Source organism: Amblyomma maculatum, chromosome 1, assembly GCF_055883805.1.
Source record: "Amblyomma maculatum isolate TAMU_Amacu chromosome 1, ASM5588380v1, whole genome shotgun sequence".
NCBI classification, from domain to species: Eukaryota; Metazoa; Arthropoda; class Arachnida; order Ixodida; family Ixodidae; genus Amblyomma; species Amblyomma maculatum.
The window spans coordinates 231890346-231911804 of NC_139344.1; the positions used below are offsets into that span (position 1 = coordinate 231890346).

General features: G+C 45.5%; 1 protein-coding gene across 4 annotated transcripts in view; it reads right to left on the reverse strand.

Annotated features, from left to right (window-relative positions):
• Window positions 1–1108: 1108 nt before the first annotated feature.
• LOC146205891 (uncharacterized) overlaps window positions 1109–21459 on the reverse strand; it is a 92421-nt gene continuing 72070 nt past the window's right edge. For all 4 annotated transcript variants that reach the window (XM_084590556.1, XM_084590554.1, XM_084590555.1 and 1 more), the window contains 3 exons: window positions 20353–20728; window positions 17356–17465; window positions 1109–1984 (listed from right to left, as the gene is read on the reverse strand). In XM_084590556.1, coding sequence (XP_084446682.1) covers window positions 1850–1984; window positions 17356–17465; window positions 20353–20728 — 621 coding nt within the window. In that variant the 3' untranslated portion in view covers window positions 1109–1849. The remainder of the gene's footprint in view (window positions 1985–17355; window positions 17466–20352; window positions 20729–21459) is intronic.

The window sequence follows — 21459 nt, forward strand, 5'->3', positions numbered from 1 at the left end:
TATCATAAATTAGCAAAACGGGAATTTCTAAAGGCGATTTTCAATTTTACAAATCTCATTTATTGTCTTAAGTCAATATTATTTAGTAATTTAGGAAAGTTAACTGCAAAACAAAAAATTGCCTGCGGTGCACAAGATGGCTAACAACTTTGTACAACTGGTTTTGCTGGCCTACCTCAAGTTTTTTTTAACCTTGGCTAAAGTTAGCTGCCATAACCTGTATGTTGCTGCTAACAGGACAGTCTTTCCTGTCATGATGTAATGCATGAGTTTATCTGCTTTTGCCTCATGCTCACGAAAGCTAGAACCCTTCGCAATACTGCCAATTCTTTCAGTATATAAGCACAGCATTACAATATCTGTACCAAATTTCCTTGTAAGAATACATAGCACTGCAGCCATAATATTCCAAAATTTTAAATATTTATGCAAAACATGTGCCGTTTAGACTTTTATAATAATAATAATAATAATAATAATGGTTTATTTGCGCCAAATGAATACATGGCGCGGGAGACCCGCAGTAAAAGCTGTCACAAGCGACAGCTTTGAAGACACCAGTTATGAGCCTTGAAGACACCAGTTTGGGAGGGCAGTGGGGAAAGTGTGAGGGCACACTCCAGTGTCCAATATGGCAGTGCCCGTAGACCTTTCGAAAACTTCTATGTGGAGAAATATGTACCATAATGACCAACTGCAATAATTGTTGCATCATTATGAGAGCAAACTGTTCCAGTGGGAATGATGTGGCAGGCAGTAATCACTGAGGCTTCCACAGCATTAATGCAAAGTCATGGCAGCTGGAAGGCACAGGGCAGAGTAGATGTACACGGTTGCAGTAGCACTCTTGTAACAGGATGAATTTTTGTTTTGGTGACAGACCTTTGTTAGTCCTATGTGACCTTCCCCAATCCAGTTTGTATTTCTTAAGCTCTTCTGCACAACTGCAGCAGTTGGCTAATGTGTAAAGGTGTGATATGCCACGGCAATGTTTATTCCAACATCAAGTGCACCTTGAGTAGATATTTCGTGCGAAATGCTGTTTTTGAAGCTGCCCCCCCCTTTTAAACTAATGAAGAATTAACGCAACAGTAATAACAGATATTATGAACGAAACTGATTTATTTATCAGCAGAAATGAGGAACAATACAGTGACTGATGGAGAAGCATAAAAACTCTGATAAATATAAAAATGAATTAGAACTCTGGCAATTTTGCCTGTCTATAATTGCACATAAAGCAAAAAAAGTAAAAGTAATCCGTCAAACCTTGGATTCCATAGTACACAAGTATCCAACACTCAACGATTAGTATCCGTCAAACCTTGGATTTCATAGTACTCAAGTATCAAACAATCAACAATTGGTATCAGTCAGACCTTGGATTTCATAGTACATAAGTATTAAACAATCAACGATTAGTATCTGTCAAACCTTGGATTTCATAGTACACAAGTACCAAACAATCAACGATTAGTATCCGTCAAACCTTGGATTTCATAGTACACAAGCATCAAACGATCGATTTTCCAACGAAACATTAATGAAACTCACAACGGACATGAGAATTTTGTTTTTCTCACTTGTTAATCAAGGTGCAAAACAGATATGAGTATTTGTTTTTCTCTCTTGCTAATCATAACACAAAAGACATGAGCGTCAGTCACTTTTGGAATGCCGAACACCATAAACCAAATTAACTAGCATTTAACAGTTACACTGCTCAAAATCGGGTGGTTTTGATCACACATTTTCCCATATGATTTATTATTTCCCTGCATTCTTTTAAGGAGCACACTCAAATGATTTTCCAACAAAACTTTAATGAAACAGAATGTAATGAAACATCCTACTTTGGAACATCCTTGAACATGGTTATTTTGCTGCAAAATAATGCAACAACTGCAATAAGAAATAAACAAACAATGATGATGCCGATGGGCCTGGTCTCCCCTTGCCCTATGGCAGCCATGTCTTCATTGTCCTGTAAGGCGAATTACCAATATTATAAAAGTCTACAAGGTTCCTCTTAGGCTTTGCTAAATATGGTAATTTCAGCTGCAGTTTGTTTACATTTGGCAGATCCCTTGCTAGTATATGATCAGTATAAAAGGTATTCAGAGGTATTTCATAATTAGATCACCATGTTCAGAGTTTCATTTTCACACCTTTGTAATGCACAGTAACCCTTAATCAGTTCTGTTTACTGGCCTCTGGCCAAGGAGAGAAACTACTTTTTGTGGTTTAAAAATAAAACAGTGCAAAACACACAGACGAAAGAATAGAAACAGACACCACAAGCGCTGACTCTCAACTGATTTTTAATCACCGGAAACACTATATATAGGGGTGCCTGTGGGTACAGTGTGGGGATGTCTCGGCAGCTACGTGTGTACCGTGACTGGTGCACGACTACGGACAGGCACACAGAGTTTTTGTGGGGCATGGTACATCCGCGTCTCCCGTTAAAGAAGGTGACATCAACGAGACCTGGAAAGGTGACTATCCTTGGTGATACGGCTCTTCCGAGGAACCACGAGCAACTTCTTCGTATGGGCCCAAAATTCTGCGTCGAGCCACGTCTCAAAAAGGAAGAGAAGGTGACCCTTATGCGAATTTCTAACCGTGTACAAGAAGAGTTTCGCTCCAGATGCATTGAAGAGTGTACGGCGATTTTGACCAGGATGACCACTGGCGCAAAACCTAGCAAGGGGTTTGGCTCTCTGGTAGACCTTTTAGTCCGTAATAATTTGCGACTGGTCACTGCGGATAAGGAAGGTTGTTTTGTGGTTTTACCAGTGTCGTTCTCGGAAAAGGCGATGGGGGCTATCCGTAAGAACTTTCGCCAGGTCTCCGCAAGTAAAATCCGGAGCGTTGCGCTTGCTTGAAAAGCTGAATCTAGGACAACTTTTGGGCAGTGTGAAGAAGGCAAAGATTAACTGTTTGCATGTTTTTTTCACAGCTAAAACGCATAAATTAGAGACACCGTTCCATCCCATTGTGACGGAGAGGAACACTTGGCAATACCAGGTTTCTGGGTATTTACAGAAGCAGTTGTCTTCTTTGGTTATCAAAGATCCTTTCAAGGCCTGCAATTCCGATTCCGTTACAAAGTTTTTACAACAGGATAACCTAGGTTTGTGCACGGCTTTCAGCATAGATGTGGTGGATTTATACTACTCTCTTCCCCACAAGGATTTAATGACAGCTGTGTTGATTTGTATCACATCTGACAATGATGAATAAGTATTCATACGGTCATGTGGCATTTCTGTAGGGGGGTTTTTAGAACTGCTGTCTTTTTATGTGCAGTCTACATTCATTGAATGGGAAGGTCTTCTATACGTTCAAAAAGCAGGTGTGTGTATAGGTTTGAGAGTGGCGACTGTATTTAGCAATATTTTCCTTTCCTTTATCGATAGAGCCATTCAAAATGACTTAGGTGAGACAGCATCACGAATTTTCAGATACGTGGATGATTTCTTAGTATTTGTTGATAAAATGCATTTTCCTAGGCGTATGGTAGAAGTGATGGATGTGTTCAAAGCGAACAGTTGTGGTTTACAGTTCACCAATGAAGTCCCGGTTGATGATCAAATAAAATTTTTAGATTTATGTCTGTATATAGAGAAAGATCATTTATGCTGGAAATATTCGCCGCGGACTGACAAACCTTTACTTAAGGGGAGACGCGGGTCTTAAAACGGTCGAAAATGGTCAAAAAGTCGATTTTGGGAAAAACTCACTTTCGGAAGGTTTATCCTTTCGAGCATCTACAGTAAAATTATTAACGCTGAATTCGGTCGGGAAATGCGATAAAATCGGCTTTCAAAACACCACGGCAGCGACGAAATGGCCCCGAAAAGAGAGACTTTGTTCGAACTTCCCGCGCGCGCCGCCGGCGTTGCAGCCGGCCGATCGCCGCCATCTTGGGCTTGTTTTGAAGCTGGTTTCTTTGTGCGCAATTTGAGCTATCTCAAAATGGCGTCGCTCAAGCCGAGCGGCGGTTCGGGCCGGTTTCCCGAAGGCCGTTTTCGGGTCGCTGATTGGCTCGCACGCGGCGCGCTTCGCGCGCGCGCCGTTCTGCGCCTCCCATTGGCTGGTGTGACCGTCTACGTCATTTTTTTTTTCTTTCTCTTGCGTTCGCCGCTGTGGCTGTCGCTTCGTGCGCGTCTGTTTTTGCGCTCGTGTTTCTCTACACGCCGTGTTTCCGCCTTGTGCCGGGAGTTTCTCTTTGCGATCGAGATGCCGGGAGACAGTCGATTGAAACCGAGCACGCAACGAGCTTTTGGAAGCCGGAAGAAACGTCCGTGGAACAAAAAACAGCAGGCAGCGGCCACCAGTGCGTCGTCGGGGCCTGCAGTGCCGGACTCGTTGGATCCGCCGGGTACATCAAGCACGCTGCCCGATGACGACACCGCGGGACCAAGTTGCAGCACGAATCGTATCTCGGATCGTGGTACACTTCGTGTTGATGCTGTGTACTATTCGTCGACCGAGCAGGCGCAGCGTGTTGAGCGATCGGCGCAAGCAAAGTCCGTTCTGTTGGAAAAGTCGGCAACCCAGCGCAAGTTTGACCTTCTTGGCGTCAGTGCGGATTACCAGACAGCTGATGCCGGTACCCAGTTCGTGATTGTGGACTTGAAGGTTTTGAACAATTTTTTCGCGCAAGCGAATTGCGGAACCTGCGGCGCAGGAAGTCTGCGTTTGAGCAAGGCAACAGATAAGGAGTACGGCCTTGCTGTAAAGCTTCTGCTTGTCTGCGAAAACTGCGATTTCGAACAGAAGCAGTTCGCTTCCCCAAGAATAAGCGAAGCAGTTCTCTTCCCCAACTGTTTGCCTGGTGGAGCTCTCGTCTCCTTGGCTCCGGTCCTCACTTTCACCTCAAAAAAAAAAAAAAAGTCAACCCCTAACTTCTCGAAAGTAACCTCTATAATTTCATCACACGTACACATTCGACATTTTTTTTTTAAATGTTTCCTTGGATGGAATAAGACACTTTTTGTTTTGTTTTGCAGGGAAACTGATAGGGAACATCTGAGTAACATCCGTTGTCGAAGATTCTTCCCAATATTTTCTGCACTCAGTGTCAAAACTTCAAATGAGTTTTTCTCAGCTTCATGTTTTTTGGTGACATGGCTAGCCTTACGGAACTTTTCATTGGGTTTTTGTGGTGCAATTTTAATAAATCTTATACCGTTGAATTCAGAAAGGTTTGAACTGTGGAGCTATGCTATTTTTATATTGCTAAGTTGAACATATCAAATTTATTGAACAATAATGTCAGCTAATTATATTTTCGAATTGTGGGGCATCTACATAATTGAATATTTTTATACTGTGATGTACATCAATGATAATATAAATAGCATAGCTCCACATGACAGGTCTTTGTCTACAACTACATTTTAATCGGAACGAAAAAATATTGAGGGAAACTGTCCTAACGACCCGTAAGAAATTACCAAATTAGGCTTTGGTTATTTCCCAATAACATTAGAACTAATTGAGATAGAGTAAAACTAATTACATTTTTGAAAACAGGAGGAAGAAATACATATACACACCCAATTTCGTTATTATATCTCTAAAAATAAAAATTTTCATTTTAAGACCAGTGTCTCCCCTTAACTATGTATCTAAGCATTCAAAAACCGTTAAAGCCGGGATTGTTGTATCTTCTTTGTCATCGGCGTTATCTAGATCCTGCACACACAGGATGGATCAGAGCTTCCATGATCAAGTACGGAGGCTTAAAGAGGCAGGTTATCCGGATGAGGTGATCACTCTTGGATGCAATAAATTAATCAAAATGCTCAAGACCTTGCCGTCTACTCAGAAAGATTGTGAAAGGCAGAAGATAGCGGTTATTCCCTATATACATCGACTGTCGCATAACCTTAAGAATGTGGCCCGCAGGTTCGGTGTTCGAATTGTTTTTTCGGCCCCAAATAAGCTTGGAAAGATTTGTTCTATCGTTGATAACAAGACCAGTAATGCTTTAAATCCAAAACAGGTGTGCAGGACAAAACATGACCGGGAGTATGTTCCTTGTTGTCAGGAGGTGGTCTATAAAATTCCCTTTGCCTGTGATCAAGTGTATGTTGGCCAAACGGGACGTTGCATTAACACACGTCTCTGTGAACATAACCGCTCCCTGGTATCTGCCCGTTCCTCGAACTTAACAGACCGTTGCCATGAATGCCAATCATGTTCACCTTTATTCCATTATAGCGACATTTTGTGCAAACACTCGGTGCAGCTGACACGTGAAATCGTTGAAGCCTTTGAGATGAGGAAAAGAACCAGGTTGTGCATCAGCAAACCTTCGCTGTTACTGCGCGATAGTGAAGTGGCGTATCTTGACAACACGTAGCCACACATGCTCTTCTTTGTATTTGTTGTGTTCCCCTATATATAGTGTTTCCGATGATTAAAAATCAGTTGAGAGTCAGCACTTGTGGTGTCTGTTTCTATTCTTTCGTCTGTGTGTTTTGCGCTGTTTTATTTTTTAAACCATGCATCACCAACTCGCCCGCTTTGCCATTCTGTTGAACTACTTTTTGTGAGCGATTGCAAATAATCAAATAGCCATCATTAATCCTTTAACATGCAACTTATGAAACCATCGAGAAATAAAATAAAAATTACAACATTATGTAAGATAAACATCCACACAAAGAAACTATGTTGATGTATTAGCATGCCTGTAATTTTAAAAATTTACTGTGAGCTTGCAAAACTGGACACACTCCTTTTGCCAAAACTACCACAAGGAAGATACAGTCGAACCCGGTTATATCGAACACGGATATATCGAATTTTGGTTATATCGAACTCACGAAATACAGTTGAATCCCGCCACAACGAAATTTCCGCGACAACGAATAATTTTTTATTCCCCGCGAGTATCCTATAAGAATTAATGGCCTAAATTTCTCTGCACAACGAACCATTTTTGCAGAGCGTTTCCGCTTCAACGAAATTTTCGCGTTCAAAATCGAAACCGAAACTAGTTTTATTGGCGAGAAGTCCAAGTCAAATCCAAAGCCACATTAAGCATGAAATCACGTGATTGCAGTTCCGCCATTTTGGCTTTGTGTCGTGGTCGCGTTGTTCACTCGCTGCCTTTCTCTTCGACAACAACGAGTTTTCATCCGCAGGACACGATGGCAACGCAAGTGAAAAAACGCAAAACTCTTTCCCTTGAGCAAAAAGCTCAAATAATCGCCCAAGCAGAAAGCGGAAGGAAGAAAGCGGCAATTGCTGAAGACTTCGGAATTCCTGCAAGTTCGCTGTCAACGATTCTAGGCAATAAGGACAGCGTGAGAATGGCACTTGCTTCAGGCACATCCTCGAAGCACAAAAAGGTGACGAGGCCCCTCCATGAAGAGTTGGACAAAGCAGTGCATGCGTGGTTTGTGGAAGCACGAGCCAGCAACGTCCCCCTGTCCGGAAGCATCGTCCAGCAGAAAGCCTTGAACTATGCATGCCTACTTGGCATTGATGATTTTAAAGCCAGCATTGGCTGGCTAAACCGTTTCAAGGCCCGCCATAACATCGTTGGAAAAGTGTTGTGCGGCGAGTCAATGTCAGCAGACGTGGACGGAGCAGCTGCTTGGAAGGCGAGTAACATGGCCGGAATTTTAAGCAACTTCGCGCCTGCAGACATTTACAACGCCGACGAGACCGGGCTATTCTACGAGATGTTGCCGGCTAGGACGCTCGACTTCAAGGGGCAGCGCTGTCACGGCGGCAAACACAGCAAAAAACGCATCACAGTGCTGCTTTGCACAAACATGGATGGCTCGGACAAGCGTCCGCCGTTAGTCATAGGCAAAAGTGCCAAGCCGCGCTGTTTTAAGGGAACTCATAGCCTACCTGTGCAGTACAAGGCGAACAACAAGTCATGGATGACCCGCGCTATTTTCACCGAGTGGATGATGGCATTCGACCGCGACATGAAGCGGCAGGGCCGTAAAGTTTGCTTGCTTTTGGACAATTGTTCAGCGCATCACTCCGACGAAGTGAAGCTCACTAACACGGAGCTGAGGTTTTTCCCTCCCAATTGCACGTCTGTCTTACAGCCTCTCGATCAGGGCGTGATTCTTAGCCTGAAGCGCGCTTACCGCGGGAGGTTAATTCAGCGGCTGCTTTTTAACACTGAAACCGGCCGAGACACGAAGGTGGACTTGTACGTGGCACTGCAGATTATGTCTGCTGCCTGGAGCACACTGGGGCGCTCAGTAATTGTGAACTGTTTCAGGCACGCCGGATTTGCCGAAGGTCGACCCGTACACTCTGCTGGCCTAACACCAGGCGCTACAGACGACGACGAAGAGGCGTCACCGGCTCCGGGGATCGCGGCCGCCTGGAAAACGCTGGGAGAAATAGGAACCGTGCCGCCTAATCTCGAGCTCGACGAATACATCGGCGCTGACGCTTGTGTTGTTGTTCACGAAGATGTGAGTGATGAGCAGATCATAAAAGCTGCCCGGAATGATAAGGACTCTTCCGATGAAGAAGACGACGACGTACAGGAAGCGCCGGCTGCGGCAACCGCCGTACAGGTGATGGACGCTTTTGATGTCATCAGGAATTTCGTTGCTGTCCGAGACGACGATGTTGCAATGGGTTTGCTGACCGAGTGCGAAAATCGCGTGACGGCGTTGCTCGCCGTGAAGCGTAAGCAAACCAAGCTTACAGATTTTTGGCATTAAACGCCTTTGCTGCTGCTTGGGCAATTCTTTCTGCGTTTCACGTCAAATTTTTGCGATAACGAAGTTCCGCGAGAACGAATTTTTTTTTGTGCACCGTGAATTTCGTTATAGCGGGATTCAACTGTATCCCCTTGAAAACCCCATGTAAAAGTATAGGAAAGCCGCGTCATATATCGAACTCAATTTCACCGGTCGTTCGATATATCGAACTCCGCACCACGCACTGGAAAGTGTGCCTTCCCCAAAGACGATCGCATCACCCTTAGCCGTTTGCCGCGTGACGTTTTCAAGCCACGCGCGGAAGGAATGAGAGGGGACAGTTCGGCGACGGCTGGTCTGGGCAGTGCCGCGCCCATTCCCCAAAGGCGCGCGTATCTGCAGTTCTCGTTTCCCGCGCGCCAACACATGGCGTTTGCAAGCGATGTGCGTGGGTGTGCCCATTCTTTTGCCGAGCTATCTCTCTCCTTCAGCACGCGCAACGCATGCGCCAAGCCAGCTCAGCCCCTTTTCAGACAGACGTGGGACGCTTTTTCCAGTGTGTGTTGCGAACCTTCTGCGTGCGGCGGCGCGGTGGCTGACGTGGCTATGGCGCCTGTGGATGTTAAGAAGCAACAGCTCTCTTTTCTTTTTCTTTGCGAGAGTCATTCTTTCTTATCGTTATGCTGTACGAACGGCGTAGCGTAAGATATGGCGGCTGCGGACGTTAAGAAGCGGCAAGGTTTCTTTTCTTTTTTTTGCGGGGATGTTTATTTTATTATTATTATTTTTTTATCGTTTATCCTTGCATGTATGAATCAGCGAAAGCACGCGGTCAGCTGCTGCGATCATGACGCCCGCCCCAAGCGCGGCGTGATAAATCGAACCAGGCTTGTGCAATCAAGCCATCACGGGCACTCTGCCAAGTTCGCTCCCGGCCACCGCAGTAGCTATCAAAAGATAAACGCGCCCCGACGTTATCACTGCGCAGCATCTTGGCATGCTGCCAATGAGCTGTGGGTGAGAGGACCGAAACGGACTGACACGCGCCGTCGACATGCAAGCGAAAATGCTCGCGATTTCTGCCGCCGCGGCGACACAGAAACCTTGTTTTGAGCTGCCGTGGTGGCTCGAGCGGCAAGAGGGACGCAGTTCCAACAAGCTTGAAAATTTTCGCTCTGTCGCTGCCGCTGAGATTGCTCAGTCGCTTGCATGTGAGCGAGCTGGCCTAACGCTTTTTTTTTTTTTCAAATTCTTGGGTGCAAAAGTGGAGGGTGGGTTCATTATGCGAGTCGGTTGATTACGCGACAAATATGGTATCGTTTTTTCGCATCGTAAGTGCCGTCACAAGCCGATTTTTGTATATCGAATTATCAATATATCGAACTATTTCGCGATCCCCTTCAAGTTCGATATATCCGGGTTCGACTGTAGTTTTAAGACCAGTGCCCCCTGGTCTTAAAACTGTTTTCCTTATTTACCAATCAAAGTTGATGCAACTTGGTGGGTTTGTGTAGTTTTTTGTCCAGATTCTAAAACTGCAATTATTTCTTTTGTGATTCAATTATTTCATGAGATAATTGCACCAATTAGTCTAACTCTTACAAAAACAATTACAAAATGACCACTGAAGAAGAACTTCAGATGAACACATTGCTGGACACTAGAAAGAATGAGGAACACAATGTTGCAAGCAGTTTTTTGATTGAGCAATTATTTCTTGTTTTATTGCTTAACAAAGTTCAAAGGTCAAAATATAGCTATAATAGTCACAAAAAGAAAGCCATTTTAAAAATTTTGAACAAGAAATTAAAAAATCAGCTTGCAACACTGTATGCTCCACATAATTGGTTTCATGCTGAAAAACAAATTATTACTGTATCTGCAATAGGTGCCGAGATATTAAGGCCGCAAAACTGCAAGTGGTCGACAATACATGTTTTGAGAAAAGAGCAAAAAAGAAACAAGGGATTATTTAACAGACATTCACTGGTGCAATGCACACAGTTACAATTTAAAATGGTTAGAAACCTCCAGGAATATAGTCTCTTTGCTTTCCAACGTCCAAGTGTCGCCTCTTTCACTTTGATTTGCAGTAGCAGCACATTCAGTTGTCACTTTTTCGGCTGCTCGAGTCACATGCAGGCAGCGACTTTTTTTTTTTTGTCACGTACGGCGTTTTGCTCGTCCTCGCATCAAGACCGCAGTGAGGAACGTTTACTGTGGAAAAAAATTGTAATTTGGAGCTGTTTGCTGCTTCCCAGTGCTCTGCATTGCACTGGAAGCAAGTGCATTCACGAAGAACTATGAACCAGGTCCCATCGGCACAAACGCGCGGCGAGCTCTAAGAAGACGACGTGTCCCGCAGTTTACGCACTGGACAATAAGTTTTACGGCGATTTCTTATTCACGATCACCATGTTTAATGTGAATATCGCCGCCGTATGCTTTACACTTCGGCAGTCTCGGCAAACTGTTTACATCTGACGATCGCGAACTCTGCCTCGCCAAGCGGACTGTCCGCCGCCCTGCCATCATCGTCATGAAATTAATCTGTCTACCGCTTCGTTGCTGGAGTTGGCGCGAGTTCAAGCTGTTTCTGTTTTGAGCTTATCTTTCTGCTCATCTGCGGCCTGCGATATCACTGTCGCGGCGGGTGCGACCGCTGGCAGTAGCAGTCTCCTGTGCTGGGGAACACGCTAGGCCTACTTCAGGCTCGTACACACGATCGTTCGGCGCACGACTTTCGGCACGGCATCACTTAAGATGATTAATCAACTATTTTTTTCACTTTTTTTCACAAATTCTTGCCGTGAACGCATCTCGCGGTTCAGAACCAAGAGCAGCCAGCGTCACGTCTCTGCCGTCTCCCCGCGGCTCGGGCGCGCCGAGCAGACGCCGTCAGCCAGCTCCACCAATGCGGTGACGCCTTATCGTCATGTGCACCCTGAAAGCCAATGGGATTGCAAATGCCACGTTTTCTTTTTTGCTATTTTTATGTGACGAATGGGCGAATGTAAACAGCAGAGGCGGCAATTTGAAGACGGAAGGCAGCTCTTTCGAATGAGACCAAGATGGCTACGGTGCCGCACACAAAATGGGAGCTACGCCTCGCAGAAAATGGTTGTTTCGGGGGTCGTTGTCGGCCCAAATTTGGGCGACATCATTATATAAATTGGCATTGTGACTAAAATACCGACCCTACGATGAAAAACTTAGCACATAGGTAGATAAAGAGCTACTGATTTCGCAAATCACATTTTCTAAAAAGCGACTTTTTTTTGCGATTTTTTTTGTCCAGAAGACTAGTGTCCCCCCTTAATTTGGACATTTTTTTATGGTCTCTTAAAGGTCAAATTAACCAGGGTTTACTGCATTATTCGTCAGCAATACAGTTGAACCTCGATACAACGAAGTCCTACTTGCAGCCGAAAATTTTGTTACATCACGAATTTCGTTACGCCGAGGTTCCCATGTTTCGGCTGTCAAAATAAAGTATAACTGGTTCGTGGAGTTGATGGGAACTTGTAAAACACTTATTGAGGAAATACGCAAGAAATTCTAGTAATAGCAGCGCTAACAAGGCACCGGATGTTTTCTTCTATATCAGGAGCATAATGAGTGATAGCAAACACCGCGACGGCATCATTTTTCTCCGTGTGCGCATAGCAAAGAACGAACGCAGCGTCTAGTACTCAAAGCCGCCACAAGATGTCGCCACTGGTATCATCATCGTTAAACATTTGCAGGCGGGGACGCATCAATAGGGAAAAAAATAAAGAAAAATATGTTCACATCGCTCACGTCGGCGCGGGTACCTTGGGCGTGGCTCGTTCTTGCTGACGGTGGGATTGTGCTCGCAACGAAGCGCTTGGCGAACGCTTATGTGACGGTTAAGTGAACGGTTTCTATCAGTGCTTAATTACGTCGCTTTTCTTGCTCTGCACTTTATTTTATTCGCTGTATGTGACCAGGGCACGTTTTTATTTTATTTTTCTTTCGCCGCTCGCCTGTTTTAACGGTACAGTCACACTAGCTCTATCAGTTTGTCAACACTGGACTTTTTTTTTTTCTACGAGGACATCGCACGCAAAAAAATGGATGCTGCAAGAAAATTCGGTTTACTAACTCAATGGTCCTGTTATTCATGGAATTACGAGACTGTTTCATGAATGCAAAAATGTTTATTGGAACTTTGTGGAGTACGTGCAGTCAATCCAGTTCACGTGGCAGCAAAGAACTCCGTCAACTTCAACTGACACTTTTTAATAAGTGTCGGCATTATAAGGTGCTCGTATGTAGACAGGGCTACCAAGGCCTGCTCATGTGAATGCGCGCCCGCGTGCGCACGCGGAACATCCAGCGCATCCATGACTTGCGTCGGTGTAGGCGCGCTGCTCGCCACATGGGTGTCTTGGTCAGAGTCGTCATCCTCCATTCCCGTGTCGGTGACACTCTGAATTATAGCGGCATCATCCAGCTCTTCGGTTGTAAGAGCACAAGCGTCGCTGAAAACAAAGTCCAAGCGTCACGTCGCTGGGAGCACCACCCTGATCGCAGAGTAGCTGCCACGAGTCACCGATGTCTGTGCTGGATGTGGATGGCATGCTTTCGTGGTCGTCGTCATTAGCTTCGCAACCCAGTTCTTGGTTTGAGTGCATGCTATCCTTGAAGCCCACTTTCTTAAACAGTTCGCTATAATCACGCTGCTCGTCGACTCCCATGACCGCGATAGCATCTCCAAGGCCATGAATACGTCGATTTTGTCCTCTCTTTTAAGCTCAATATTCAGCAGCAGCCTTTCAATTACCCGATTGTGGTACGAACACTTCACGCTGTTAATAATACCCTGGTCCAGTGGTTGTATCAGGGAGGTGCAATTTGCAGGAAAATATTCGAGCTCGACGTTGGTGAGTGCACAGTCTTGAACATGATGCGTGGAGCAGTTGTCCACAAGTAGGCAGATGCTTCTTTCCTGCTTGCGCATTTCAGCATCCAAGTCCTTCAGCCATTTTGTGAACAAATCCCGCGTCATCCACGCCTTCGTGTTTGACGTGTATTTCACCGGCATCGTTTTCTTGCCGCTAAAGCAGCGCGGCTTCTCACTTGTTCCAATTACGAATGACACGCGTTTATCGCTGCCATTCATGTTGGCACAGAAAAGAACAGTTAAACGCTGCTTACTGTGCTTGCCACCATGGCATTTTTCATTTCGCAGCGCCAATGTTTTCTTTGGCAACAGCCGATAGAAAAATGCTGTCTCGTCGGCATTGTAAATGTCGGCTCGAAACGCGCCAAAATGCCCAGGACTCGATCACGCAGTCAGTCAGATGCTCCAATCTCGTTCGCTTCGACAGACTCGCTGCTGGCCACCTTTCCAACAATGTTGTGCCTCTCCTTAAATCGTTGGAGCCACCCGCTGCTGGCTTTGAAGTCGTCGCACCCAAGAATGCAAGCGAAGTTCAGGGCCTTCTGTTGTAGAATGGCCCCGCTCAACGGCATGTTTTTGGCACGCATATCTAAGAACCACGTGAAGAGGGCCTTTTCTACGTCGACGTAGCTTGCCTCCTTTAATCTTTTCCGCTGCAGGCCCGAGCCACCCGCACTAACAGCAGTCATAATGCTGTCTTTCAATTTAAGAATCGTAGACAGTGAACTCTGCAAAAGTCCATACCTTTCGGCAACAGTCTTCTTTTCGCCGTTCATTACTTCAGTGATGATCTTGGCTTTCATGTCCACTCATCTTGGACACAAAACTCGCTGCACGATGAACGGAGCCAAGTCGAAGAAACGCTGCTGCTGTTCGTAGGCCTCAGTCGAGCTCAACAACGCGATGCTCTTTGTCAGCCTCCTCAGGCCTCACGTACGCATATTTCCGGTTTGCGCTTTCACGTTCCGAGTCTCCGACTGGCCAGTGGCGTCATGGCGTGACACGTCTTGAAACTTCCGTGCCGCGGGTTTTGTATGCGTACGACAGATGGCACAGCTGTACGTTCTCGCAGATTCCCAGACTGCCGGCAAAATTGGCGCGTAAAAGGGCAAATACAAAATGCGTTTTGTCTCGGCTAAACTTTTATCTTTCATTTGATTATGAAAGTCGCTCCTGGCACATGCATGCGATGCACAAGGACTTCGTTACATCGAAAGTGCGGTACAAAATTACTTCGTTAATCGCGAAAAAAAATACATGGTTTTCAATGGGGAAGTGATTGGGAAATGAAAAAAAAAATGCGTTACATCGCGAATTTCGCTACATTGAGGTTCGTTACATCGAGATTCGACTGTATAACAGCCCCATCCTGTTTCCTGAAGGTCCATGCTATACAAATACCGGTACAGTCAAATCTCGTTACTACGAATACCAGATTAACGAATTTTTCAAATTAACAAATATTTTTAAAATCCCCAACTGATTTACAATATTTTCAATGCAAAATATTTCAGTACTACAAATTTCAATAGGACGCATATTTCAGATTAACGAACACATTTATTTTTTCCGCTATTATCAAGGAACATCAGTATAACGAATTCGGCAAAAATTACCAGCGCCGCAACTCTCGCGTGAAACAGAAATCGCCGTTTCTGTGTGTACGTCCCATGGGCAGTAGCTATCATCATCGCCATATTTAGTGCCAACTCCTAGCGCCACCGCAAAGCTGTGGTTTAATATCCAGTGGCTTAGCAGGTCTAGTGGCCTAGTCGCCTGGCTTCTTCTCTCTGTGTTGCGTGACGTTCGTTGGTCGGACGTTCGTGTTCACTTACGCGCGAACAGGTGGTTTTTGTTGCTGGTGGCCTTACTGCGAAAAGTCAGATGATGAATGCAGCCAACGACGGCGCCAAGAAGAAGCGAAAGCAGTTTTCACTGCAGGAAAAAGTGGACATTTTGCGAGAAATCGACGGAGGAAAAAACAAATTGACCTCTGCAGGCAGCGTGGCATTGCCCCATCTACCGTCATGACCATTTTGAAGGACCGTGACAAGGTTACAAAACTTCACCGGGAATCTCAACTTGCTCCTACGAGAAAACGGCTGCGTCTAGGAAACTTTCAGGATGTAGACCAGGCTGTCCTCACGTGGTTTAAAGACGCCAGACTGCAAAACGTTCCCGTGTCTAGCCCAATGCTGCAAGAAAAGGCACGCGAGTTTGCCGATGCACTTGAAATAACTGGGTTTGAAGAAAGTGCGGGCTGGCTTTTCCGTTTCCGTCAAAGGAACAGATTAGCTTGGCAGGTAGTGTCAGGCGAGGAAAAGACAGCTGACAAAGAAACCGCGGATTCCTGGCGAACTGATTGTTTTCGTGAGGTGGCCGAGTCGTACTGTGAAGACGACATTGTCAACGCGGACGAAACCGCGTGTTTTTACCAGCTGCTGCCAGATCGGACGATGCACTTCAAAGGACAGCAGTGCAAAGGAGGGAAAAAGTCTCATCTTCGCTTAACAGTTCTGCTCTGCTGCAATGCAACAGGCACGAAGAAGATTAAACCGCTCATCATCGGCAAGTATGCGAAGCCTCGCTGCATGAAGAATGTCACGTTGACACCGTACGACTACCGTGCAAACAAACGTGCCTAGATGACCAGAGAATTGTTCTCCGAATGGCTCATCAAACTCGATGACCAAATGAGGAAGGATGACAGAAAAATTCTTTTGGTTGTTGACAACTGCTCTGCGCACATCGTGAATGTTTGCCTGACACACGTTCGCCTAGAATTTCTGCCGCCAAATAACACATCTTTGCTGCAACCGCTAGATCAAGGCATTATAAAGAGTGTGAAGGCAGAATTTCGTAAGCGCCTTGTACAGCGGCTGATTATCAGTCTGCGCCTGAAGCAGCCAACTGTAGTTAACATTCGCCAGGCAGCGGAAATGTTCACGGGAGCTTGGTGGAATTTGAAGGCGTCAACCATCAGCAACTGCTGGCAGAAAGCAGGGCTTGTCAAAGCGCCTGTGCATCAAGACGACCTGGAAATGAATGACAACGGCCCAGAAGACCTGTGGACCGAGGTTGAGAAACTGCTGCCCGCTGTCTCTTCTTTCGACAACTACAGCGACAGCGCACCACTAACGTCGGCAGAGTTGACGACCAAAGAGATCATTGACAGTGTTCGCGACGTGTCAACGATGACGACCCCACGGAAGACTTTTGTTCCTAGGCTTGACCACAGGCTCATAACCAGAGGTTCTTCATTACAATGTCATTTCAAAATAACGAATGATTTTCGGCGGTCCCGCGATTCGTTATATCGAGATTTGACTGTATATAGAATGCTGTATAAAATGTATACTGCATTTTTCAGTAGGGCGTACGCTTCTGTGCAATTTCAGTTTAATTTTATCTCCAAATACCGCGTGCTCATGTTCGCACACAGAGTTTGGGGGAACACTCCATTAAAAAAAAAAATACAGGTCCCTATTGACAAAATGGCCTTGCCCCCTTTATTTTTTGAGAATGCCTCACTGCATAGCCCACACGGTCAAGCATTGCAGTGAAGCGCAATGATGAATTCGAAAATGTTTCATTATTCCGTACTTATCGAATATTCGGAAAATTCCAATATATCAGTTTTTCAAATACAAACAAATTCGATTCGTATTCGAAATCTAGACCATTCACACAACCTTAGACAAAACCCTTCTGAGCAAGCAGTGCACTCACGTCGTTGTCCGAGGTCCCACAGAGGCCGCAGGACTTGCAATTTATGCACTGCCAGCGATACTTATTCACTGACACCGTCATGTTTGGTGTCTGCAGGCAGGAGGGGTGTGCTGCATGAACAATGTGAAACAAACTCATACAGGCGAACCGCACGAGGACAATCCATGTCTACACGTGTATTTTAGCACTTTCAGTTAGGTGCTGCTAAAAACATACGAACTGTGTACAAAAGGTACACAGTTGATACAGTGCACTACAAGACAAACACCGAGAGTGTTCAAGTAATTCTCACAAAGCAGTAGGTCTACTTTACAAGGCTCCTGAGGCACAGTAGGTGAAATGTTATTTCAAAATCACCTGGAATGTTAAAAGTGTTCAAATAAACAAAGAAATAAATGAATAAAAATATTTATAAAATGAGCCCAGGCTAGGCATCTCAATGCGAGAATGAGCTGCGTGTACCGCCCCCTTCATTCCATCACACACTCTTTGGTAGTCTCCTGGGTGATGCTATCGCAGCGCGTGCACAACTTCAACAATAAATTACACATTATGATGCCAGCAAAAATCAAATGCCTAATACCATTGCAACCTGCCTTCCACACTATAGTGTGGCCTGAATGGCTTGTGGCAAGTCAGCACACCTGCACAGTTTTGCAGTCCATGACGCGTAGTCACCCATGAGATTATTATTTGTAGTCGGTGTAGAAAGCTTGCACCGAGGATGCTTTTCAGAGGCCAGGCTAAGGAGCTGCTTACAATGCAGGAAAATTCTAATGAAACGCAGTACTTTGCGGCTCCTTAAGGGGGGACGTGGGCTTTGAAAGTCGAAAAATCGCGAAAAAGTCGGCTTTTCAAAAAGTACATATCTCGGCTGTATATGTTATAAACTACCTTTCCTATAATTATAAAGGCCTAATTCATCGTGGAACTGCTTTAAATTAAACATACAACTGGGCGCGGCAGCCCCAGAGTCGCGAGCGAACGGCAAAAGTACCCAAACTTCGCGCGCACGCCATTTCTCTGCCGCTGAACCGAGCGCCGCCATCTTGGTCTTGTTTTGTTTGTGAATGCTTGCCCTTTTCATATTGCCTTCGCCGGCGGCGTCCGCGGCATAGCAGAAGCATGGCTCGCTTGTGATTGGGGGCCTCACAGGGATTGTTGAGCTTCCCGCGTCTCGAATTCGGGCTGTGATTGGACAAAGCGCGCGCTCTGTGAGAACGCGGGGGATCGCGCGACTGCTATTGGCTGCTGCGCGCGCTGACGCGGTAGCCCCTCCCCGGCGCGTCGTCTGCTCCGGCTTGCTACTGAGCTGGCGTTCTTTGTACACTCGCTGAATCGCTCCACGTTTCACCATTTTGAGATCGCCGTGATCATCGCTCATTACGAATTCTGGTGGCGTGTTTTGAACGGTTATGTGCACTTTGTGGATTATTGCACGGTCGGCCACGATGCGCGCTAAGAAGTTCAAAACACTGCATACGTCGTCGTTCTGTGAATGCCGTCCGAATCGCGAAGTTAGCGAAAAGCGTTGTCAACGGGCGCAGAGACGCTTCTATTAGTGCTGCTTCTGCTACATCACTACTAGACCGACTGCGCCGCCACTTCCAACTGCGCATCTTCCGCGTCAACGTAAGGAGGCGGCGTTTGAAGCGTGCCTGCTGTACCGACCTTATCAACCTCGGCGATCTCGGCCTCCCGTATCGCGTCTGTCATCGCAAGCGATAACGCGTCGTCAGCGTCGTCCGCTGTTCACATGAAAATGCACTTTCCGAGGGAATCGGGGAGGTGGAGGCACAACGTGCTGCAGTGAAAAACAAACTTTAGACTTGAAAATGCTGTTTTAAACTTCAAGGGCCATTTTCTCAGAATGAATTTTTTTCATGGTATGGTTGCTTATTCCCGCAATATTTCTGGAACCGCTAATCGGATTCCCACCTGGTTTTTTTTATTGTGTGCCTGAATAAATTTCCGAGGGCAAGGCAAGCTCATTTTTTCAAGTTATTGAGTCTGGAATTTATAATAAACAATCAAAATTAGGCTAATGCAAGTCCAATTAGTGGCACTAACTTCAATGCACTGCTAAAAGTTTTTGGCAGGGAAATTAAAAAAAAGGGCTCTGTCTTGCCCTGTGGTACCTATTCAGGAACCTTCATAATGAATTTCATAGTGCCAACACATTTTGAAGTTCACCAGGCATGGAACAAGGAACCCATGTGAACCATTCTGATATACTTCTCTAATTTGAGTACCAATGTGCGCAGCTCCATGAAACTTTGCAGTTATTCAAATGGCTGTACCATGAGTCTACCCTGAAAATTTCATTCAATTATCTCAAGAAACAACAAAGTTGGTATTCAAAGGTAGCCTCCCCCCTTAAGCTGCTGTATGACTATGAAAGTTTGCATGGGCGTTCTTTAGTATATACAAAATATAGCTACCCTATTTTTTATTGTAATTTGTTGTTATGAATAAAATATAAATTTCCAAAAGCATTGTAGTTCCACCAATATAAAGCAACTTAAAGGGTAATATTTTTTATACCTTTAAAAAATGTATAGATAGAAAACTTTATTCTCACTGTGTAGCGTGCATCACAACGAAGGCAATGACATTGCTCACTGCTTTGCAATATGTATACTGAGGTCAAACAGGTTTACAAAAACACCCTCATGTTTCATATGCATGAGTTGTCATTAAGGCATTATTGCAACTAATCATGACTAAATTTGGTATTAGCTTGTTATGTGGATTCTGGATTGGATTCTTGGCTGTGACTTGGATTCGTACTATGACTAATGTAGCCAGTCATTATGAAATGTCGTTAAGGCATTATAGCCAAGTAATTATGACTGGATTAAGTATTTTGTCTCTTTTGGCTTATGCGGATTGTGTTGGTTTGGTTTGGATCTGTCTTTTGGTCACGCATTCTGCGGACAGTCACTTTGTGTGTATGCAAAAACATCTGACCCTCCTTTTCCCTGCCCCAGTCATTACCTGAGCGGCCGCAGTCAGAGCAGGAGACGAGCTCCTCTGGCTGCCGGGTCTTCTTGTTCTCGCCGTTGTCGCCCAGGCAGAAGCCACAGTACGAACTAGGATTGGCCAGGGGCTTCCCGCTGGCACTGCGTTGCTGGTGTGGGTGCTGCTGCTGCTGCGGTCCAGGGCCACCCATGGGCTGCTGCTGGCGAGGGGGTCCAGCCATAGCGCCCTCCTCTGATGCACCAGGCGTCTTCAGGAAGGAGAGGAATGAGTCCTGGAACTTGCACAGTCCAGCTAATGGAGTGTCCTTTGAGGGACCGCCGCTACCCCCGCGGGCTCCTCCGCCAAAAAGCCCGTCTCCTGACGGTGCACTGCTCGACCCGCCACTGTCCTCCTGTGGGGGAGCAAGCCAGCAGTGACAGGAGAAGATTCGTCATCCTGGTGCTCGATGCGAAGCTTGCTAGCAGCATCGAAGATATGATCATGCAGGGCGATCACTAATTAAGTGCAGTACTATGGAAGTTATGAAGCTCTGCTGCCAACTTCTAGAGTAGTCCCCATGTGGACACAAGAAGATAGAGGCACACACTAGTAGCTCCAGAGTGCTCCATGGATCTACAAGAAGAAGAAACAGGGCCCAACTCCTTGGTTTCCTAATACCACCACTCTAACAACTGCCGTTCAAAATGTGAAACTGCCCTCCAGATCTAGCAAAAGTGACATTGATTTTGCCAAGGCTGTAGCATAGAGTTGTGCACACAACAAGCTGGGACCTTGCAGCAAGTTTTTAACTGCCCCAACTGGCAATGTGACTGTGACCGAGACTGGTGTTCCCAGACATTTCCAGATTTGCCGAATTACCTTAAAGTTACCATTTCCGTCTGTAGGTAGCCATTCTGCACGTCATGCTTTCACTGCAACAGAAATCTTTGTCCTCCTCCACCCCTACAGACATTGGAGGAAGCTGCTTATAGGCAGCGGTTAGGACTCACCAGTCTTTATTTTGAAAACTTTCAGCCAGCCTTTTTTATTTTTCAAGCATTTATTTCAAAGCAGTTTTCAATTTTAGTTTGAAGATATTTTCCTAATGCTAATTACCGTTTACTTGCGATATAATACAGCACT